At 46.1% G+C, this 18511-nt stretch overlaps 2 protein-coding genes and 1 long non-coding RNA gene across 3 annotated transcripts; 2 read left to right on the forward strand and 1 right to left on the reverse strand.

The window, feature by feature from the left end:
- The first annotated feature begins 794 nt into the window (after nucleotides 1–794).
- On the forward strand, nucleotides 795–12922 carry mtf1 (metal-regulatory transcription factor 1). Its single transcript, XM_076051055.1, has 10 exons — nucleotides 795–1347; nucleotides 4249–4487; nucleotides 5501–5632; nucleotides 5908–5981; nucleotides 6480–6613; nucleotides 7043–7120; nucleotides 7330–7432; nucleotides 7511–8220; nucleotides 8423–8492; nucleotides 8974–12922. The coding sequence occupies exons 1-10, from the start codon at nucleotides 796–798 to the stop codon at nucleotides 9534–9536; spliced, it is 2655 nt and encodes an 884-aa protein (XP_075907170.1). The 5' UTR covers nucleotide 795; the 3' UTR covers nucleotides 9537–12922.
- LOC142904766 (uncharacterized) lies at nucleotides 12558–13497 on the reverse strand. The gene is made up of 4 exons (XR_012929445.1): nucleotides 13291–13497; nucleotides 13159–13217; nucleotides 12977–13078; nucleotides 12558–12869 (listed from the first exon to the last, which is right to left on the reverse strand). It is a non-coding gene; the product is annotated as an uncharacterized LOC142904766 (long non-coding RNA).
- A 1049-nt stretch (nucleotides 13498–14546) lies between these two features.
- On the forward strand, nucleotides 14547–18098 carry yrdc (yrdC N(6)-threonylcarbamoyltransferase domain containing). Its single transcript, XM_076051057.1, has 6 exons — nucleotides 14547–14805; nucleotides 16045–16240; nucleotides 16362–16476; nucleotides 16633–16752; nucleotides 17123–17253; nucleotides 17738–18098. The coding sequence occupies exons 1-6, from the start codon at nucleotides 14622–14624 to the stop codon at nucleotides 17805–17807; spliced, it is 816 nt and encodes a 271-aa protein (XP_075907172.1). The 5' UTR covers nucleotides 14547–14621; the 3' UTR covers nucleotides 17808–18098.
- The last annotated feature ends 413 nt before the right edge of the window (nucleotides 18099–18511 follow it).

Consider the following 18511-nt stretch of genomic DNA (forward strand, 5'->3'; position numbering starts at 1 on the left):
ACGTTGCGCTGGTTTAAACCTAGCTTGATGAAAGGCAGCTAGCGCAGTGTTTCTGAGGCTCGTTACGATCTGATCAATATGTACTACGAGTCCGCGTCAGGTTTTTCGGGAGAATTCAGAGACCAGTTTTGACGTCGTTTGACGAAGTTCCCTGCGAGGGGGCCAACGTTGACGAGCTTTATGCGACGAGGAATGGTACTCGAAGTGAAAGTCGTTGGTATTACCACTTCTGCTGGTTTGTTCAGTGTGTTGATTGTGCGCAGGCTACCCGCGGCAGTTGGGGGAAAGTAGTTGAGGGTGCCTTGTACAGTCAATCAGAGTTAATGTAAATACGCGTTAGATAAATTATGTACGTCAGCCCATTCCATCTAGTCCGTGTGACCTCGTGAGGTCTGTCACAGTGCTGGGAAAGTTCTAGTTTTCCTGCGGCACACCGCCGTGTTTCCCAATCTTTTTTTTTTTTCTTTTTTTTTCTCTGTAACGTGTGGTTCCCTTTAGAAAAGAGAACACTGTCCTGTTGAAAGGCAAACCATGTGAGCCATTTGGTCATTCCTACTGGCATGCCCACATTGATGAAGTAATACTTAACTGGGATGAACGTTGTATACATTGAATAAAGAAATGACAATAATAATCAAAAACATGTATTTACAAGGGTAGCAACTCAGCTGACGTTGAACCCCACCCCTAATTATGTTGCAAGAAAAAAATCCCAACACTTTGTTGTTACATCAGTGAGGTTTTTTTTTTCTTCTTTCTTTTGAAACAAATCCTTTCCGCTAAACGTGCCCATTTATGCTTGCTCATGTTTCAGGCCGCATCACAGCCAGTTTTGCGTGCCTTCGACCTCGCTCCAAGACAGGAGAGCCACCAGGGACCATGAGCGGGAATGGCCCTCACACGGAGGCGCCTATGTACTTTGAGGTGGAGGTGGACCCCCTGGACCGGGAGGACGAAGAGGAAGACGACAAGATCCGCTTCGACAAGGACGACGACCTGATGCCCCAGTCGCCGTCGTCCTCCGGCCGGGTGTACGACCGCACCACGGTGCTCATCGAGCGCGACCCCATCCGGCTGGATGAGGAGGGCGAAGAGGAGGGCCACTGCGGCGGCGACGAGGACGGCGTCACCTTCCTGACGGAGTGCGAGGGCGACGGGGACGAGGAGGAGGGCACCATCACGTTCATGACGGACCCCGACAACATGTTGCAGGGCTATGTGCATCACACCATCTCGCCGGACCAGATCCAGTTCACCATTAACCCGGGCTCCACGCCCATGCCCCGCAACATCGAGGGGGCCACCCTCACGTTACACTCGGAGTGCCCGGAGACCAAGCAGAGGGAGGCAAGTACCCTCAGCCCTCACCCCCTCGAATGTTGCGTTTGCTGAATGGATTCAGAGCGTTGCATTGCTGTGATGATTCTGATTCGGGCGGTGCGCCGGTTAGCACCGTCGCCTTGCAGAGAGAAGGTGGAGTCGGTGTGGGTGACTTGTCCTTGCTTCACCCCAGGACAGCTGGGACCGACTCCAGCACCCTCGCCACCCAGAGGCCGTGATAGAAAATTAGTTTCTTATTGGGGTGTGTTTAGTACAAGCCACTAAATGAAATATATCAGCTTCCCAACAAAAGATAACAGCAGCGATAGTGTAGTAATATCACAAACACTCTGGTTCAATCCTCCTAGGAGGCAGAGAGGACAGAACACAACACAGATTCTTTTTTTCCGACAAAATTCTTATGAGGTGGCATTTGTCTTGTCGCTGAATGTGTGGAAAAGAAAACAGTTGATATTTCCAACGAGTCGACTTAATGTCGCAATACTGTCACTGTCACGCTTCAGAGTCACAGGCACAAAAGATTCTGTACCACATCCGCTTTTGAGGGAAATTGTTTTTATTACTCTGAGTTGGGGAGGGGGGGTGTGGAGGGAGGGGGTGTGGGGCGCACAGACGCCGTCCCTGTTGTTATTTTAACCCTGCAGCATAATATCGCTGGACAAACATGTGAAACATGATCGTGTGAGTGTGTGTGTGTGTGTGTGTGTGTGTGTGTGTGTGTGTGTGTGTGTGTGTGTGTGTGTGTGTGTGTGTGTGTGTGTGTGTGTGTGTGAGATAATTGCCGCTGAACACCGAACACCCCTCCTCGTTCAGCCTGTATTGTCGCATTTTGTGGTTGATTCCTGCGACGTCCTTGCGTCGTCGTCAGGTTTGCGTTTCATTTGCCCTTGCTGAGGTCCTGGCCGTTCCCATTGTTGTGGCGTAACGGTGTTTTGCCCCGTCGTCGTTGCGACGATTGCGGAGAGGGTATCAAAATGAATTATGCCTGCCGTATCCGCGTCGCCCTTCCCCAAACAGAAGAACCCTCAAATTGCTTTTTGGGCGGTGTCGTGTCGACGGTCAGCTCAGTAAATCAGGGTAATTGTAAATGCGAGTGACTTGACTTAATGTCGCCTGTTGCTCACTGATCGGTGCAGCAGCAAGTGAATGTTATGAAAGTTGACTTGGCTCAATTTAGGAGTAAGACTGGAAAATATTGTTGTAATTTCTTCAGTCTAAGTAAGGGTCGTCGTCAGTCGCCAGAGACCAATGTAAGCAAATATCATGTCTTGTTTTTCTTGGGTTTAAGTTGCTTTTAAAAATAGAAGCAACCGGTGTTGTTGTGTTGTTGGTGAAGTGATCTGGTGAGAGTAAGTTAGGCTGTGCGAAGAGTTGGGGCTATAGTATGGTTATTGTTGTGGGTCAGTTGACCAAGAGCAACGCCGCTCTCGGACCGAGTCATGTGGCTCTCATGCAGCTCATCGCTCGTCAGCTGAACGTTCGCGACATCAGAGTTTATTTGAGAATCCTGTTGTCGTCGTCCTTCAGTGCTTTCGCTCGGTTTGGAGAAACACCAGCGAGAGCGTCTTTCCCAGTTTCCGTCTATTTAACGTGACGTTTTCCCTCTGAACGCCTCATCGTAAGGCTTTATGGCAACTCGGTAATCGACGATAAAAGTTGTATGTGACCGTTTGCCCTGCGAACTGTCACTTCCTGGGGGGGGGAACTTTCCCCGCCGCGACAGACCGGGGCGGCGGCTGCCGGCACAGTCATTTTCCCTGACAGACGCCTTGATTGCCGGCGGTGTCGGGAGTGTCAGGTCTTTGATACTCAAAGACGCCCGTTTGAGGAAGCGCGGCGTAGCTGGCAGTGAAAGCGGGCCGCCGGCCGAGATGAGTCACGGCGACGGACTCATGGGCTCGCGGAGCCGAGCTGCAAGGACGGCTGAGATCCGTTCCCGCTCGGCGCCGCTCCGGTCGGAGGACTGTCAGTAAGAGCGCTGCGTGCTCGGCTGTTGGCAGCCAGCCCTGAGCGGCAGGTGCAACTCATCCAAACTGTGTTTATTTAATGTAATGACTTGTGTTTTGTCGTTGTTATAATAACAGCTGTGATTTAATTTATCCATTTAGTGCCTGGGTAAATTTGGCCACGAATAAAATTCTCCATCTGCAAGCTTGGAATTATGTTTGGTCAGACGCTGTGATGGAATTTTTCAGAAGAAAAAAATGTCCCTTTTCCCCATGAAGAGAATAATGATATCCCACTTGAGTTGTTTCAGTGTGGGGATAGATAGATAGATAGATAGATAGATAGATAGATAGATAGATAGATAACAGATAGAAAACTTTATTAATCCTTAGATGGAGTTCCTTCAGGGACATTTGGGTTCCAGTCGGAGCAGCTCCAGTAAAAACACCACTAAAGTACACACAGACGCATCCTAAATTCCACTAAGTGGAGAAACGCTACCGTCCTATTATATACTGTATATGTCCTACACCACACCTCCTCCCGACTGTGGAGTTGAACAATTTTAAACCCCATGGGACAAACGGATCGCTTGCGTTCACGTGTGCAGCAATGTTTCTTACATCAGATCGATGTCGAAGTGGCGTCTTCACCGCGAGGCGACGCGCCGTCCTCCGCCGGGCGGCTGGCAGTCTCCGCACCACCTGCTCGGCGCGCCAGCAGCCTGCCGATTCACTCTGCTTAAATCCACTCTTAAAGGCCGCATGAGTCACGCGCTGGCACTTCCCGTTATGACGGGGCTGGTTTGCACCGGCGTGCCTAACCAGTTTACGACCTCATTCGGTGCATGTAGTCATGAAATAATTATCATGTTATTCATTTGCCAAGATTTGGGCCAATGGCCAAGGTTGCCATTCCAGCCGTTTAATCTCTCCCTCCCGTGTCGGTTGCTCCCATCAGGTGAAGCGCTACCAGTGCATGTTCGAGGGCTGCACGCGGACCTACAGCACGGCGGGGAACCTGCGCACCCACCAGAAGACCCACCGGGGCGAGTACACGTTCGTGTGCAACCAGCAGGGCTGCGGGAAGGCCTTCCTCACCTCGTACAGCCTCAAGATCCACGTGCGCGTTCACACCAAGGAGAAGCCGTTTGAGTGCGACGTGCAAGGCTGCGAAAAAGCCTTCAACACCTTGTACAGGTGAGCTGAGGCACAGCCGGATAGTTGTTTTTTTTGTTTTGTTTTTTTCAGAAAAAAGAGAAGAGATGCTGTGAAAAGTGTGACTCATGAAACACATTTCCGTGTTTTTGTTGCTTCTCGTATCTTTTCTGAAGTAGAGAGTATTTATGTAATGCTTATGACTCAAATGCTTTGTACTTTATAGCAAAATGTCTAGCCACATATTTGTGCATAGTATCTTTTAGATAGAATGATAGGCAGTATTTGGTGGAATACATTTGTTACTGCAGTGTTTGATGGTGGACATGTTTTTTTTAAACAGTAGCTTCTCTGGGCTAAAGGTCTAGCCCAGACATGGACAAACTACCTTAAACCTTTTAATCCGGCCTGCCACACTTGAAAAAAAATATATATAATAATAGTAAGTATTAAAATAGCTGTATTTCATCCTTTTTTTCAGTGTTTTATGGGGCTTCAAAGACAGATATTTTTGTTTTAACACATTTGTTCATTTTCAATAGACATTAAAGCACATATGTATGATTTGTTTTTTTTTCCTCCCATGTGGTGGGTCACCAAAGCGCTCCATCCATCTGCTCCTGCCCCGGCCCCTCTGTCAAGTTTTAGAACCTATTTTGGCCCACCAAGTCAAAAACTTTGCTCACACCGGATGTAGCAGCACTGTAACGCTAACGGAAGGAAGTGGGCACTATGGCCGCCCATCGACCCGTGACTCCCCATCACTTAATTGGGTCAGGCCAGTAGGGAGGAAAGTATTGAGACTTTGTCAAACTGTGTAGACACTCCAGTAATAAGACACCAGTTTGTCTCAACTTTTACCCAAACACTCTCCTTGTTTACCACCATTCGGAGTTAGAAACTCGCTCTGTCGGGATTTCATTAGCATCTGAATGCTCGCATCGTCCTCTCCATTTGCCAGTTGGACACCCCGAACGCCAGCACATGCTGTGTGATGCCGCAGTTTTCACTTTGTCGTCTCGATTTCAATGAAACGGCTGCGATTGTGTCTGCAGACTGAAAGCACACCAGAGACTCCACACAGGCAAGACGTTCAACTGTGAATCGGAGGGATGCACAAAGTACTTTACGACGCTCAGCGACCTGAGGAAGCACATTCGCACCCACACTGGCGAGAAGCCTTTCCGGTGGGTGTGTCCAGAAAATGCACCTTACACATGTTTCAGTCCAATTAATAGTCTTGTTTTTTTTTTTTTTTTTGCTTTTTATCTTCTAATTTTGTGTTGTTTGTTTAACAATTTATTTGTTGTTTGTGATTATTTATAAGCTTCACAGAGTTATCATTTATTATAATTATCAAGTGCAGCATCTGAACATGATTCGCACTTCACATACAATATTTCTCAGAAAATATTTAAAATGCCACTATTTTCATGACTCGTCTGCGTTGTCTTCTTTCCAGGTGTGACCACGACGGATGTGGCAAAGCCTTTGCAGCAAGTCATCACCTAAAAACACATGTACGGACACACACAGGTACACATGACTCTGTTTTTTGTCATTCATTCATTCTTTGTTGTTGTTGTTGATTTAAAACGTACTTTGCCAGGGATTTCTAACATCAACGCGTGTCTCTGATCCTGTAAAGCTGTTACTGAGCATTTCTCTGGGATGCTGTAAACAGCGGGCTAAATTTGCTGCGCTCTGTAGATCGATTTGGTTTATTTTTACGATCAGCCGCGTCAGCTTATTTCCAAGATAGCGAAAATAGAGATCAGAAAGTGTGTAGGCTGCGTGACCTTTGAACAAGGTCGTTTGTCTTCCAGCTAGTTCTAATTTGCATCGTTGAAGGCCTGATTTGAATGTCCTGCCATCTGACCATAATGATCATGTCTTTGTATTTCCTTATATTAGAATTCCGTACAATAACTTTGAATGTTTTATGCAACAAACTAGGATCTTCCCGTCGCACTGGAACTCGGCTCACTGCTTAACTATGGATCTCTGCTCTCTCTCTCTCTGCTCGTCCCGCAGGCGAGAAGCCGTTCAACTGTCCCAGCGACGGCTGCGAGAAGACGTTCAGCAGCCAGTACAGCCTGAAGAGTCACATCCGGGGCCACGACAAAGGACAGCCCTTCACCGTGACCCTCAGCCACCCGCTGTCTGAAGTGAGTCGCGGCGCTGCGGCTCGTCACTGTCTGCCCCGTCGACACGGCGGCGGCGGCGGCGGCGCACAGCCTCGGAGAAACTCGGCAGCGTGCTTGTCATTCTGATGATCTGCTTGTGTGTTTGCATTTCGCGCATGTCTTCACTCTCAAAGACAAAATAGTTTGTTTTTCCCCCCCTCGCTGTGGAAGATATTCGTTGCAGTCTAACTTCAACGCATTTTGACATTTTTTTTAATTAAAGTTTTGCAAACCACACACACACACACACACACACACACACACACACACACACACACACACACACACACACACACACACACACACACACACACACACACACACACACACACTCTTTGTTTGAATGACTCAGCATTTGATCCCTCAGTAGTGGCAAGTCTAATGAGGTCCTGTTCACGTTGTTAATTACAGGATGCAAATCACTCACTTTGCCTCAGTGACTTGAGCCTCATCTCAACAGACTCGGAGCTTCGAGAAAACATCCACAACGTAAGTGTTTTCACCCAGCAACCTCCTCTTTGAAGAAGGTCGGATGTTAAAGTGAGCAGAGATGAAGTGGCGATTTTGACATTTTCGTTTTTTCCCTTTTTGTTCTACATTCTGTAATGTAGTGGCTCCGGTTTCCACTGACTCAAATGAAGATTGCAGTCATTTCAAACTTTTCTTTCCTTCTTCTTCTCCTTCTTCTTCTTCTTCAGGCTCAAAATCTGGACCTTTGCAACGTGACCCCGGTGAAAATCTTTGAGCTCATGTTTCAGAGTCCCGAAAACAGCGTGAGCCAAGACGAAGCCCATCCCAGCGGTCGGTACATCGGCAAACTCGCCAGCTTTCGTCACCGCTGCCGTTGCACTAATTGTGTTTGTTCCTCCCTCCTCCCAGAGAGCCTTGCTGAAGCCTTCGGCCTCAAGACCTCCACCCAGCCGGTGGTGACCGACGCCTCGTCCCTCATCTCCTTCTCCCTCAGCGCCGTCCCCTCGTCCTCCGGCTGCTGCACCGCTGCGGTCATGGAGGCTCCCTCTCAGGCCGCTCACAGTTCTTCCGCTCCCGCTGCCGTCTCCGCCGCCGCTGCCGTCGGCTCCACGCAGCAGCAGCAGCAGCCGCAGCAGCAGCAGCCGCAGCCACAGCTGCAGCCGCAGCCGCCTCCCTTCATGCATCTCAGCGCGCCTCAGCAGACCCCCGACGTGCCTGCCCAGGCTTCTGGCCAAGCCCCGGGCCAGGTCGCCCCTCACCACTACGTGGCGCTGCCGCCTGCGTTCCAGCACACGGATAGCTCCGCCCCTCTGCAGCCGCCCATTCCCGCACCTGCCCCTGCCGCTGTGGCGGCGGCAGCGGCGGTGGCGGTGGCGGCTCCCTCGCTGCCTGCCGCCACCTCGCTGGAAACAGACGCCCTGGCGGCCTCGGCTCAACCCGTGCCTTTGGCCAGCAACGCTGCGCCCAACTCGGGTCCCGCCCTGCAAACCGCGCCCGCCACCATCACCATCGCCCCCACCCAGAACCTGCTGCAGCCCGGCGGCCTGGTCATGTCCGACCAAAACCTCCAGTGGATCCTCAGCAGCGCCGCCCACAGCCAGCAGAACCCAGAGCAGCCGGTGAGTGGCGCGCCCACACGGTGTTTGCAACTTAGAAGAGGTGACTTTGTGTTGCTGGGATGAAAACCCACAACACAACTCTGTCCATCTGGTTTGTGTGACGTGAAAAAGCAAGAATTGGGGCGTTGTTCTAGCGACTGTTTTGACTAAAGTGAAAGCTTAAAGTGAGTCCTGCCTGAAGTCCAGTGTTTTATGTCCGCAGACACTCCAAGGCGCTCCAAAAGTGGAGAAGGTTTTCTTCACGACAGCCATACCCGTCGGAGGAAACGCTGGTAAGCATTTTTCGGGGGTTCTTGGGTATCAACCAAAAAAAAGCTGGTGGGAGATCGATATCCTTGACATGCGGCACTGTAATTAACTCTAATAGAGCCTATTAAAGTGCAAATAGGTGCCCAGAGAGCTCTGCAACAACAGAATGGTTATACACAGAAGATATTTATAGATATGTTGTGTAATGTTTGAAGGTGCTGATGCACCAGTAAGCAGCATTGAAGCACATTCTGCTGTTTGTTTGTTGTTATTTATTTTAACCAAATGCCTTTAAGTTTCCGCAGTAAAGTGAACACACTGTGATCACTGTGTCCTCTGTGTCATTTGGCAGAACTTTTTCCTCTAAGTTTGCTTTTTTTCTAATATATATCAGCTGTACTTTGCATGTGACTTTCAGAAGCTCATAAGAAGGGGCGGCTGTCAATTCGGTTTTGTCCTTCCCGTCTCCTGTTTTCTAACAACAGTGTGGTCCTCTGCCCTCAGGCAACTCAGTCCAGCAGATCGGCCTCAGCCTGCCCGTCATCATCATCAAACAGGAAGAATCCTGCCAGTGCCACTGTGCCTGCAGGGACTCTGTGAAAGACAAGAGTTCAAACGGTGCCTCCTCCGCCCCTCCAGTCCCGGCACAGCCGCAGACGTCGGAGCCTCCTGCCCCTCCTCCTCCTCCCCCTCCTCCCCCTGCTCCCTCTTCCCTTCCTCCCCCTCCGCCTTCGTCACGGCCCCCCGACCCGGAGCGTCACTCAGCCAGCTCCTCGTCCTCGTGCCACCTGCCCGAGTCGTCGGCCAGTGTCGGAGAGGTGAGGCTGGAGGCCCCCTGCTGCTCCTCCTCGTCCTCGTCTTCCTCCTCCTCTGCCGCTGCTTCCTCAGCTCAGACGCTCTCGGCGGCAGTGACCAGCGCCGCCCCCGCCGTCCCTCCTCCCGACGTGCTGGCCAACATGGACGTCTCGGACTTCCTGTCCCTGCAGAGCCCCGAGACGGCTGCCAACATCGAGGCTCTGCTGCTGGTGGCCGAAGACTTCAACATGGCCACTGACGGTGATCCTTAAAAAAAAAAACCTGAAAACTCGACCAGCTTGCGGCGTCTATTTCACCCACTCATCCACAGGCATCAATTCCACCCACATCTCAAGTCATTCTTCACAGTGATGCCTTTTACTTTTTTTTTTTTCCCTGTGAAGTGTGCATCCAGCCTCTGGTACCCGCAGCACAGTCTCTTCTCTACGGCGTTGTGCAGCGTATATTAAACTAAACAGTCATTTTTAGGTTGTTTTATTTCTCTGTCAAGTTCCATTCCAAAAGAAAACAAGATTATTTTTCTTACTGAGATTTAGTGAAAAGTTTGGAAATGCGTGGTGGAAATGTACATAATTACCCTGAACATCCATTTCGAATTGATTGGGTAACACAAATTAGTGTTGTCTCAACACTGATAACTAAGTTTTCCTGGATTGAAGGTCGTTCCACCTGAGCAGGAAAATAACAATAATAATAAAAACTTGTCTGTATATCCTTGTACTGTAACACAGGTCCTAACAAAATGCTCCAAGCTGGTATGCAAACGACTAGAATGCACTGCACATTAGAGGAACTGGCTCTTTTCTTTCTTTTTTTTTTCCTTATTTCCTTTTTTTTTTTTTTTGCTAAACCAAGAATCGCTACCAGTAGGAACATGAAGCAGTTGGCCACAAATCTCCCTGCACACTCAGTATGAAATGAATTCCTTCAAATTTGTGTTTATTGGGAAGTGAACTATTGTAGTTAAAAATGTTTTGTTTTTTCTACTTTAACAGCTATTTACTAATTCAGAAAAGAGAAAAAAAAAAACAAACAACCTGTGGCCAGACATGCCTGTCTTTTTGTGTTGAAATGTCAACGCGTTGCCTATAACTTTTTAATTTAAAAATTGTTAATTTATTCTAATGCTTGATTTCTTCTTTGTTGTACTGGTTATATCTTCAAAATAGATGAGAAGTTTCGTATTAATATATTCCAATCATGTGTATTTTTTTAAGTTGGTTTTTTTTGTGTTACTGAGTCGTGTTTTTTGTTGTTTTTCTTGTTTGTGTTTGGATTGTACTGGCTGAAAGTGAATCTGAACAGAGAGGCAGGCAGACTGCACAGCGAAGCAGCTCATCCTGGCGACGTCGGCTTGTTTGCAACAACAACAAAGAAACAAAAACTGTCCACGACAAAACAGTACAGAACTACTGTAAACATCCCATATTTTCCAGGGTCGTGACCCTCTCAGGGATGCATCGCGCCATAACTCATCCCCACTTCCCTTAATTTGTGACTTCGCTCCAAGTTTTCCCGTCGTTTCCCAGGACGCCCCTCTCCTTGCGGTAGCCCTGCGTCGCCTTTTGCTGCACTCCCCCGTTTCTTGCACACTGATTTGTACACGTTTGAACGGCCGACTGGCTCTCTAGCCGCCGTGCAGCGCCACTGCAGACCCTGTTTTTTTTTGTTTTTTTTCCTCTTTGTACACAAACTGCTGTAAAGTAGCATTTGAGAAGACGGCGTCGTCCTGGTGGCGGTGTAAATAGAGTACATTTTAGTGTAAACTTCTTTGACAAAACTTGTAGATGAATCTAGAATTTGTATTTTTTTATAGACTCTTGAAGAACAAACTCTTAGGGTTTGGAGCTGATGTGTTTCTTGGAATTCCCTCCCCTCCCTGTCACAGTATCTCCTGTCTAAACGGTCCTTCCTTGCAGCTGGGCTTTGTACAGTCCCCATAGAGAGATTTACTGCTTGTGGCTCCTTTCTCAGAGTATAATTTTACTGTGTTGTTTATCGTGGGGCATAATGCAATGATGACTAGAGAGAAGGCATTCTGGCCCGTGTATCTGAGTGTTGAGCCACTTGGCCTTACAGCAACTGTCCTACTAGTCTCCCCTGCCTTGGCAGCCTTTGCCTCGGGTCGCCATTGCCGAGCCGACGCGCTCACCGTCGCCGAGTCTCAGGCGAGTTAGCTTCAGCGGCAGGTCGCAGCAAGCAGCAGGGAGATTCATTTGCCAGTTCCCAGAATATTTGTGTCGTTTCTCAGCTGCTTGTCAGTCATCCGAGTTGTCAAAAGTATAAATACACGGGCTGAATTATGGTAGAAGTAATTCCAGTAGTATGGATCAAACGCAAATACACTTTTTTTTGGTGTAATTTTGCAGTAATTTGAGGGTTTTTTTTTTTTTTTTTTCTGTAACAAAGAAAGATCATTGTGAAGAGACTTTAGTCACATTTTCTTTTCTGAACCATTCCACAAATGCAGTAGAACAGGAAGACACTTAGCTCCTTTGGGCTGTAAATTTGTTTGCTACCTAAGCCTCTGTAAAAAAAGTACTCAGTTACTGCAAGGAGTCAAGTTTATCCCACCGACGTTATTCTAATGCGTGCATACAGGCGTTGGACACAACTATGCAATTATTAGTGTGGCATTGGGTTTAAATACCGACTCCAAATTCTCCCTCCATAAGTGGCTCCGCTAGAACCTTCCATGCAGAAGTCAAAGAGGCAACGGTTGCCTTTAAAAATGCATTATTTCCTTTCAGAATCACATTCTAGTTCCGCACACTCGAAATGGTGCAAATCTGGAATAACTTTGTGCACCCATCAAAGAACTTCCCCTGTGAATGTTGCATCTCATTTTCTTTTATATGCTGTCTAAACCCGACTGAAGTACTTGGTGAATGTGTGATTCTGTTTTAAGAATTGTTTTTGGTCAAATGTGTGCAGTTTTTTTTTTCACATTTGTTACTTTTACTCTTTATGCATAAATGTGTTTTGTCTGGGTTCAGCTTAAGCAGCTCACCCATTTTCCACATTTAAAGTTGTCATGCAAAATAAGAAACATCAAAAAGTACACATAAAAGTGTCCCCCTCACCTTTTACTACCTAAACTTGTGGCCCAGGTTCGTCTCTGCAAAGCCTGATAGGAATGGTAATATCAAATAACTGATTGTGACGTTTGTTTGGAAGCAAATTGTTTAAACACCACTACCAGTGGTTTGGGAAACAAATTATTTTGAAAACTGGATCTATTTTTGTTTGTTGTATTTTTATTATTATTATTATTATTTTGCCCCAACAAAAGAGGGATGAACTTTTATGCTTCCAAAGAAACGTCTGCACACCCAAAGAGCGACAGATTGCAAAAGGATTCATATTTTTTCAAAAGAATGTATAATGTGAAAATGTTTGCTGAAGCTTGTTTCACATAAATTATAAACAAATAACTTTCTGAGTTGAGAGCAATATAATACTAATTAAAAAAAAACTTATTGTCACCGAAGTTTCTCAGAGTTTGTTTAATTCTCGTGGAATATTTGGGGGCGAAATCCGGGTCATTTCTGCATTGGCAGGGTCACATGCTGAATGGATCTTTTCTGTCGAAAGAAAACACGATGCACTTTGAACCCGCAACGCATCAAGTCAAAAACGTTCGTGAGGAGAGCGAGAGAGAGAAAGAAAAAAAAAAAAAAACACGACCCACCACTAAAACGTCACCGAGTTCCTTGAGGTCGCTCAGTACGGCGGTGCAGAGGTTCATCTGGTCAGACACGCTCGTCAGTCTGGCGTCCACGTCGTCGAGCGTCTGTGCGGGTAAAACGCAGGTCATCGGTGGGTGGGACCGTTTTTTTTAAATCAAGGTTCAGGAGCGGGGTCACTTTTCACCTGATCGATCGGGGAAACGGCTTCTTCTGCCCGCATGGTCGCTTCATTCTCCGCGCCGTCTGATTAGGACCAAGACGTTCATAAAACATCAATAGAAACTAAACTACACTTAGAAACTGCGCGTTTACTTACTTAATTCCGAAGCCATTGCTCCTCGAAAAAGTGTGAATTTCTCACAGAACTCGAACCCGCCATGTTGCATGGCTATTATCTTAATGAGGAAATGCACCCAGGTGAATCCTATTTGCATAATTAATTAGGCTGGGAGGCAGGTGGTTCTCCGTTTGGTGAGTGACAGGTGCACTTTATCGCCACAAGCTGGACTGGAGGGGGGAATGAATGAATATTATTATTATTATTCAGTGGTCTTGTATATACAAAACCAATTGTATCGGCAATGTCTGTTGGATATATATACCAACAGTACACATAAATATCGTGACGTATGATACAACGTGAGAAGAAGCTGTGATGGAAAATGGATTGACGGATAATACAATGAAATATTACAAAGATAAAAGTGAAAAAATATGATCATATCTTAAAATGGCATTTGACTAATTTAATTGTGTTTTCCGTTACCTTTATCCACGCATGTGTTTACAAAGGTAGCAGTTTGGTTGAAATCTAGGTTTATTTTTATTTTATTCATTTGCACCATAATACAGAGACAATACATAGATTAAAAAACAATTATAGAGGAAGTTCTGACAGAGGTTCAAAAAGGCTTATTCAAGGAAATAAGATAAAATAACAAATAAAATAGAATAGTCAAAATTCAAATGACAACAACAATACAAATACCATATTGTAAGACAAAAACAGTATAAAAAAATTAAGAGTAAAACTGAAAGTGAAATAATTAAGTAGAAGCAAGAGTCTTGATGTATTAGATAGGACTTCAGTCTAGACTTAAAACTAACCGAAGATGTAGATGTTTTTGCTCAATGAAAATGTGAATTCCAAAGTAATGAACCTCTGTAAATAAAAGAAAATTGACTTTGTGTCTTCCGGCAAAAGGGAGTATGAAGTTTAACGGAACTGTCTTGTATTGTGAGACTGATAGAGTTAACTGTAAAGAATTAATTGAAAAATTTAGCAAGCAAATGTGGAAAGTAAATGTATTTATAAATGAATATGCAGGATTGAAGGGTATTAATGTATATTGACAAAAAGCTTTTTAAATAGAGGGCCAGATGGAAGTGATTTATTAGAAGAGGTGGCGAGCCTGACAAAACTTCTTTCGTTTAATGAATAATTTCTGTAAATTAGTCGAAGACAATTAAAAGACGAAGAAAATGTCGTGTGAGGCCGAATATAAAAGTGTTGTATTGTGTCCCTGTCCCTTTAAGAAACTGGCGTCACTGTGATGGGGGCGTTACCCGGAAGCGTGTTTCATCAGTCAACAACATGCTCCCCGGCTCTGAAGGAACGAACCCGCCCGTGGCTGTAGCTTCGCTTTTATGAAGTTGCTGCATAACATCACGGCTGTGTTCCTGAAAACGGCGAGAGCTCACAGTTGTGCAGCAGAACCGGCGGCAGCGCGTCACCTCGGAGCCGACATGTGTAAAGAACTCAGGACCAAAGTGTTGCGTTTGCTGCCAGCGACCTCCAATGGCCCGTCCGTCCACAGTGAGGGCCACACAGGTCAGCTGTCACACTGACGAGAACACGTGTGTTTGTGCGATGTTCCGACAAGACACGCTTCGTTCAGAAAGAGCTCAAACCGTGTTGCTGGATTTAAAACAACTGCAAATGACAGGACCGTAAACATGACCATGTATTGCATCAGTTTCCTGTTTTCCCTCAGGCGTGTTGATCATGCGCACATGCTGGAGTTTTGAAGGCGAAACATGTGTTTAAAAAAAAGAAAAAGAAAAAAAACCCACAATTTTTAAAATATTTTTATTTCATTTATAATTTTACGGCGCTGATGCTCTGTTTAGAAAGTTGTACTTGACAGGAGTTTTGGCATCACATCGCGTTCATTAAGTTCGAGTCATTATGAAGAGTGGCTCCTGACAGGCTATTGCATCATGAAATATCTCTATGTAGCTGTGCCAAGCAGAGGAATGTGACGCTGTTTATCAGATTAACAACGCCGCCTTGTGTTTTGCATGTCGTAAACGTTTACAGTTGGCCAACAGCAGTAATCAAGTGATGTGCAGTGAAGGAGAAGAGTTCCTTCTTCCTCCTGGCCGTCTTGTTTCCCATCCATCCAGAAAATGAGGACGAAGCGTCAAAGCATCTGTTTCATCCCAGTACTTTAGGCAGGAGGCTGTAAACAGATGGCTAAATGTACCGTTTTGGGAGATTTGCTGAGATCCTCTAGATAATCATTTGTATGAAGCTGTTCTGCAGGAGTCTAGGATTAAAAATGGATACCCTAAGTCAGGCAAGGGCAAACTACGGCCCGGGGGCCACATGCGGCCCGTTTCCCTTTTTAATCTGGCCCGCTGAATTTGAAGAAAAAATGTAAATAGTAAGTAAGTCGTAATAATAGCTGTATTTCATCTGTTTTTTCAGTCTTTTAAGAATCATTTTAATAAAGAGCTAAACACTGTGGGCCTTCAGAGACGCATATTTTGTTGTAATTTTGCTTTTGTACATTTTCAATAGACATTAAGGCACATGTTTTCTACATATCCTATGATATATTTTTGTCTCCTATGAGGTGCGTCACCAAAACACTCCATCCATCTGCTCCTGCTCCAGCCCCTCTGTCAAATCTTACAACCCACTGGGGCCCACCAGTCAGAAAGTTTGCCCTGCCCTGCCCTAAGTTCTGTGATAATGTAGAACTTTTGATTTTTGACCTTTCTTTTTTTTTGGTGTTATTTGTGTTACTGGGTTACTGAAGACAGCCCTTGATTCTATTCGCCACAGACGAGTCCGAAGTCCTGAGCTGCACCGCAAAGGCTCTGAAGGAGGGCCACGTGGTCGCCGTGCCCACCGACACCATCTACGGCCTGGCGTGCTTGGCCCAGAGCTCCGAAGCCGTCAGGAGGACCTACGGCATCAAGGGGCGAAATGAGCAAAAGCCGCTCGCCATCTGTGTTGGAGAAATTCAGGATATCTACAAGTGAGTGAGAGAAACTAGTCCTGCCTCTGCTGCACAATCCTGCTGGGCTAAGTCATTTGTGAATGTCTTGGACATAATCAGTGGAGTCATCGCAAAACCTGTTTGGTGTCTGCATGGACAGGTACTGCAAAGTCCCGGTGCAGAAGGCGTTGTTAGGTGACCTGCTTCCTGGTCCAGTCACCCTGGTGTTCGAAAGATCTGAAGAACTGAACACAGATCTGAACCCATTCACCTCTGTAAGTCCTTTTACTTTCACCCTAAAAGAACAGGAACAGAACGCTTGAAATTGTATTATCATTAATACCGACATTGACATTCAGAACAAAGGTTTTCTCATTTTGTGAGATTCCGCTTTAATTCAAAGACTGATGAGATGTCCGTGTGCTCTCCAGCTCGTGGGCGTCCGTATCCCTGATCATTCCTTCATGAGACACCTCTGTCAGATGTGCGGAGAACCACTTGCACTCACCAGCGCCAACGTCAGCTCGCAGACCAGCACTGTGGCTGTGCATGTAAGTGAGGAGAGAGGGAGAGAGGGACAGGGAGAGGGAGAGGGAAGAGAGAAGAGAGAGAGATCGACATCCAGATTTCATCTCCTCCTCCAGTGTCTCAGTCCAAAATGGCAAGGCATTTTTGTGTCCTTGGAATTAAATGACACAAAGTAGTGTAGGAACATTGGAGTAAAAGTTCACCCCCATGCCAATATTTTCACGGCTTTTATTGCTCATAACAGATATTTACTGTTGGGAAGATAGCTTAGAAAGACTTTTACAACTTACACCGTGACAAAAAAGGGCCGTCTAGCGAGAGAACAGCATTAGAAAATGATTGCCAATGTATCCTTGCCCCTCACTAACTCTGCCCTAATCTGTATGTGTGAAGGAGTTCAAGGAGCTCTGGCCAAAAGTCGCAGTGGTGGTGGATGGTGGACCAATAGGAGACCAGAGCCGCCTTGGTTCAACAGTGGTCGACCTGTCGGTGCTTGGCAAATACCGCATCATCAGACCTGGCTGGTGAGTTTACGCTGAGATCAATCTATCTATGTATCCGTCTTATTTATATGTGTATGTCATCTTTTATTTATTCTCAATATAATGTATTCTTTCTGTGTACGGCAGAATCATAACCACATAAATATGATATTATATACAGAATGAGGTGCCAAAAGTTAGAGATCTTTGGCAGCTGGCTGCGCCTGCACAGCTCAAACAGCACATTGGCCCAATTGAATATGCCAAAAAAAAAAAATTCTTGAACAGCTCTGGTGAATGTCATAAACACAGTGGAGGGAGAAAAAAAAACTAATCAGGCTTGAGCAGGCCTGGTTTTTAATGACTTTGGCTATTGGGAGTAATCAGGGTCTCTTGCATTAAATGAGCAGGAATTAAATCTGCAGCTCGGCACAAATGGCTCCGCCCACCCTCCCAAACGGCCCGTGTTTTTTGTCGAAGGACGCAGGCTCCATTAAACCACATATGACTGCGACTCTCTCCGCAGCGCCCTTTCCGCTACGGTTGATGTGCTGCAACACAAATACGGACTGTCAGAGGACTCGGGGGAACAATGACCATTGAACCCACCGCGCTCAGCGACGCACGCTGCAAACGCACAGACGACTTCCACCCCGTTATTCTTTTCATGTGGGCAGACGGCTCTTTCCTGGCATGACGCTGAACCTTGGGAGCAAGTTGAGTGACTTTTTCTCAAGTTTTGGATGAAATGTTTTTCTTTGATGACAATGCTTTCGAGCTACTGTCTACAAGTGCCAGATTTTGTTATTCAGGAATACTGAAATGGGTTGACTTTATGTTGTTGTTGTATAAATAATGCCTTTTTTTTATAAAGTATAAAAATACAATATACAGTATGTGTGTGTGCTTTGAACCAAATGTCTTAATGCATAATGCAATGGCTATTTGGCTTTTAATTTGAAATTTTCTTAAACGGTTACAATGTTCCATTTAACTGTTTCCTGTACTATGACTGGGGATGGTTGTCTTTGCCTCTGTAAATTAAAGGTCCCATATTATTCCCATTTTCGGATATTTGTTTTTCATGCTGCACTCAAGTGGAGCCGTTTCACACAAATAAGTAAAGATCTACAATAAACTGTATGTTTAGCCCTCTGTTTACTGCCAGTACGTGACATCACAAAGGGCAGATTTTCAGAACTGTGTTCTTGTGTCTTTGTGTGTGTGTCTTTGGAAGCACCTGCTGAAAGGCGGACATAGAAAAGAAGTAAAGGTTGGACCTCTCTCATTACTGGGGATT

The sequence above is a fragment of the Nelusetta ayraudi genome, unplaced genomic scaffold (assembly GCF_046127955.1).
Source record: "Nelusetta ayraudi isolate G7.1 ecotype Tasmania unplaced genomic scaffold, CSIRO-AGI_Nayr_v1 ptg000131l, whole genome shotgun sequence".
NCBI lineage: Eukaryota > Metazoa > Chordata > Actinopteri > Tetraodontiformes > Monacanthidae > Nelusetta > Nelusetta ayraudi.

What these genes read in the sequence shown, in the direction of transcription:
- mtf1 (XM_076051055.1), top strand. Translation starts at nt 796, where the DNA reads ATGCTTGCTCATGTTTCAGGCCGCATCACAGCCAGTTTTGCGTGCCTT. An exon ending in CGGAGACCAAGCAGAGGGAG is followed by an intron (nt 1,348 to 4,248) that starts GCAAGTACCCTC and finishes TGCTCCCATCAG; the next exon opens with GTGAAGCGCTACCAGTGCAT. An exon ending in ACTGGCGAGAAGCCTTTCCG is followed by an intron (nt 5,633 to 5,907) that starts GTGGGTGTGTCC and finishes TCTTCTTTCCAG; the next exon opens with GTGTGACCACGACGGATGTG.
- yrdc (XM_076051057.1), top strand. Translation starts at nt 14,622, where the DNA reads ATGAAGTTGCTGCATAACATCACGGCTGTGTTCCTGAAAACGGCGAGA. An exon ending in CCACAGTGAGGGCCACACAG is followed by an intron (nt 14,806 to 16,044) that starts GTCAGCTGTCAC and finishes TATTCGCCACAG; the next exon opens with ACGAGTCCGAAGTCCTGAGC. An exon ending in GAAATTCAGGATATCTACAA is followed by an intron (nt 16,241 to 16,361) that starts GTGAGTGAGAGA and finishes CTGCATGGACAG; the next exon opens with GTACTGCAAAGTCCCGGTGC.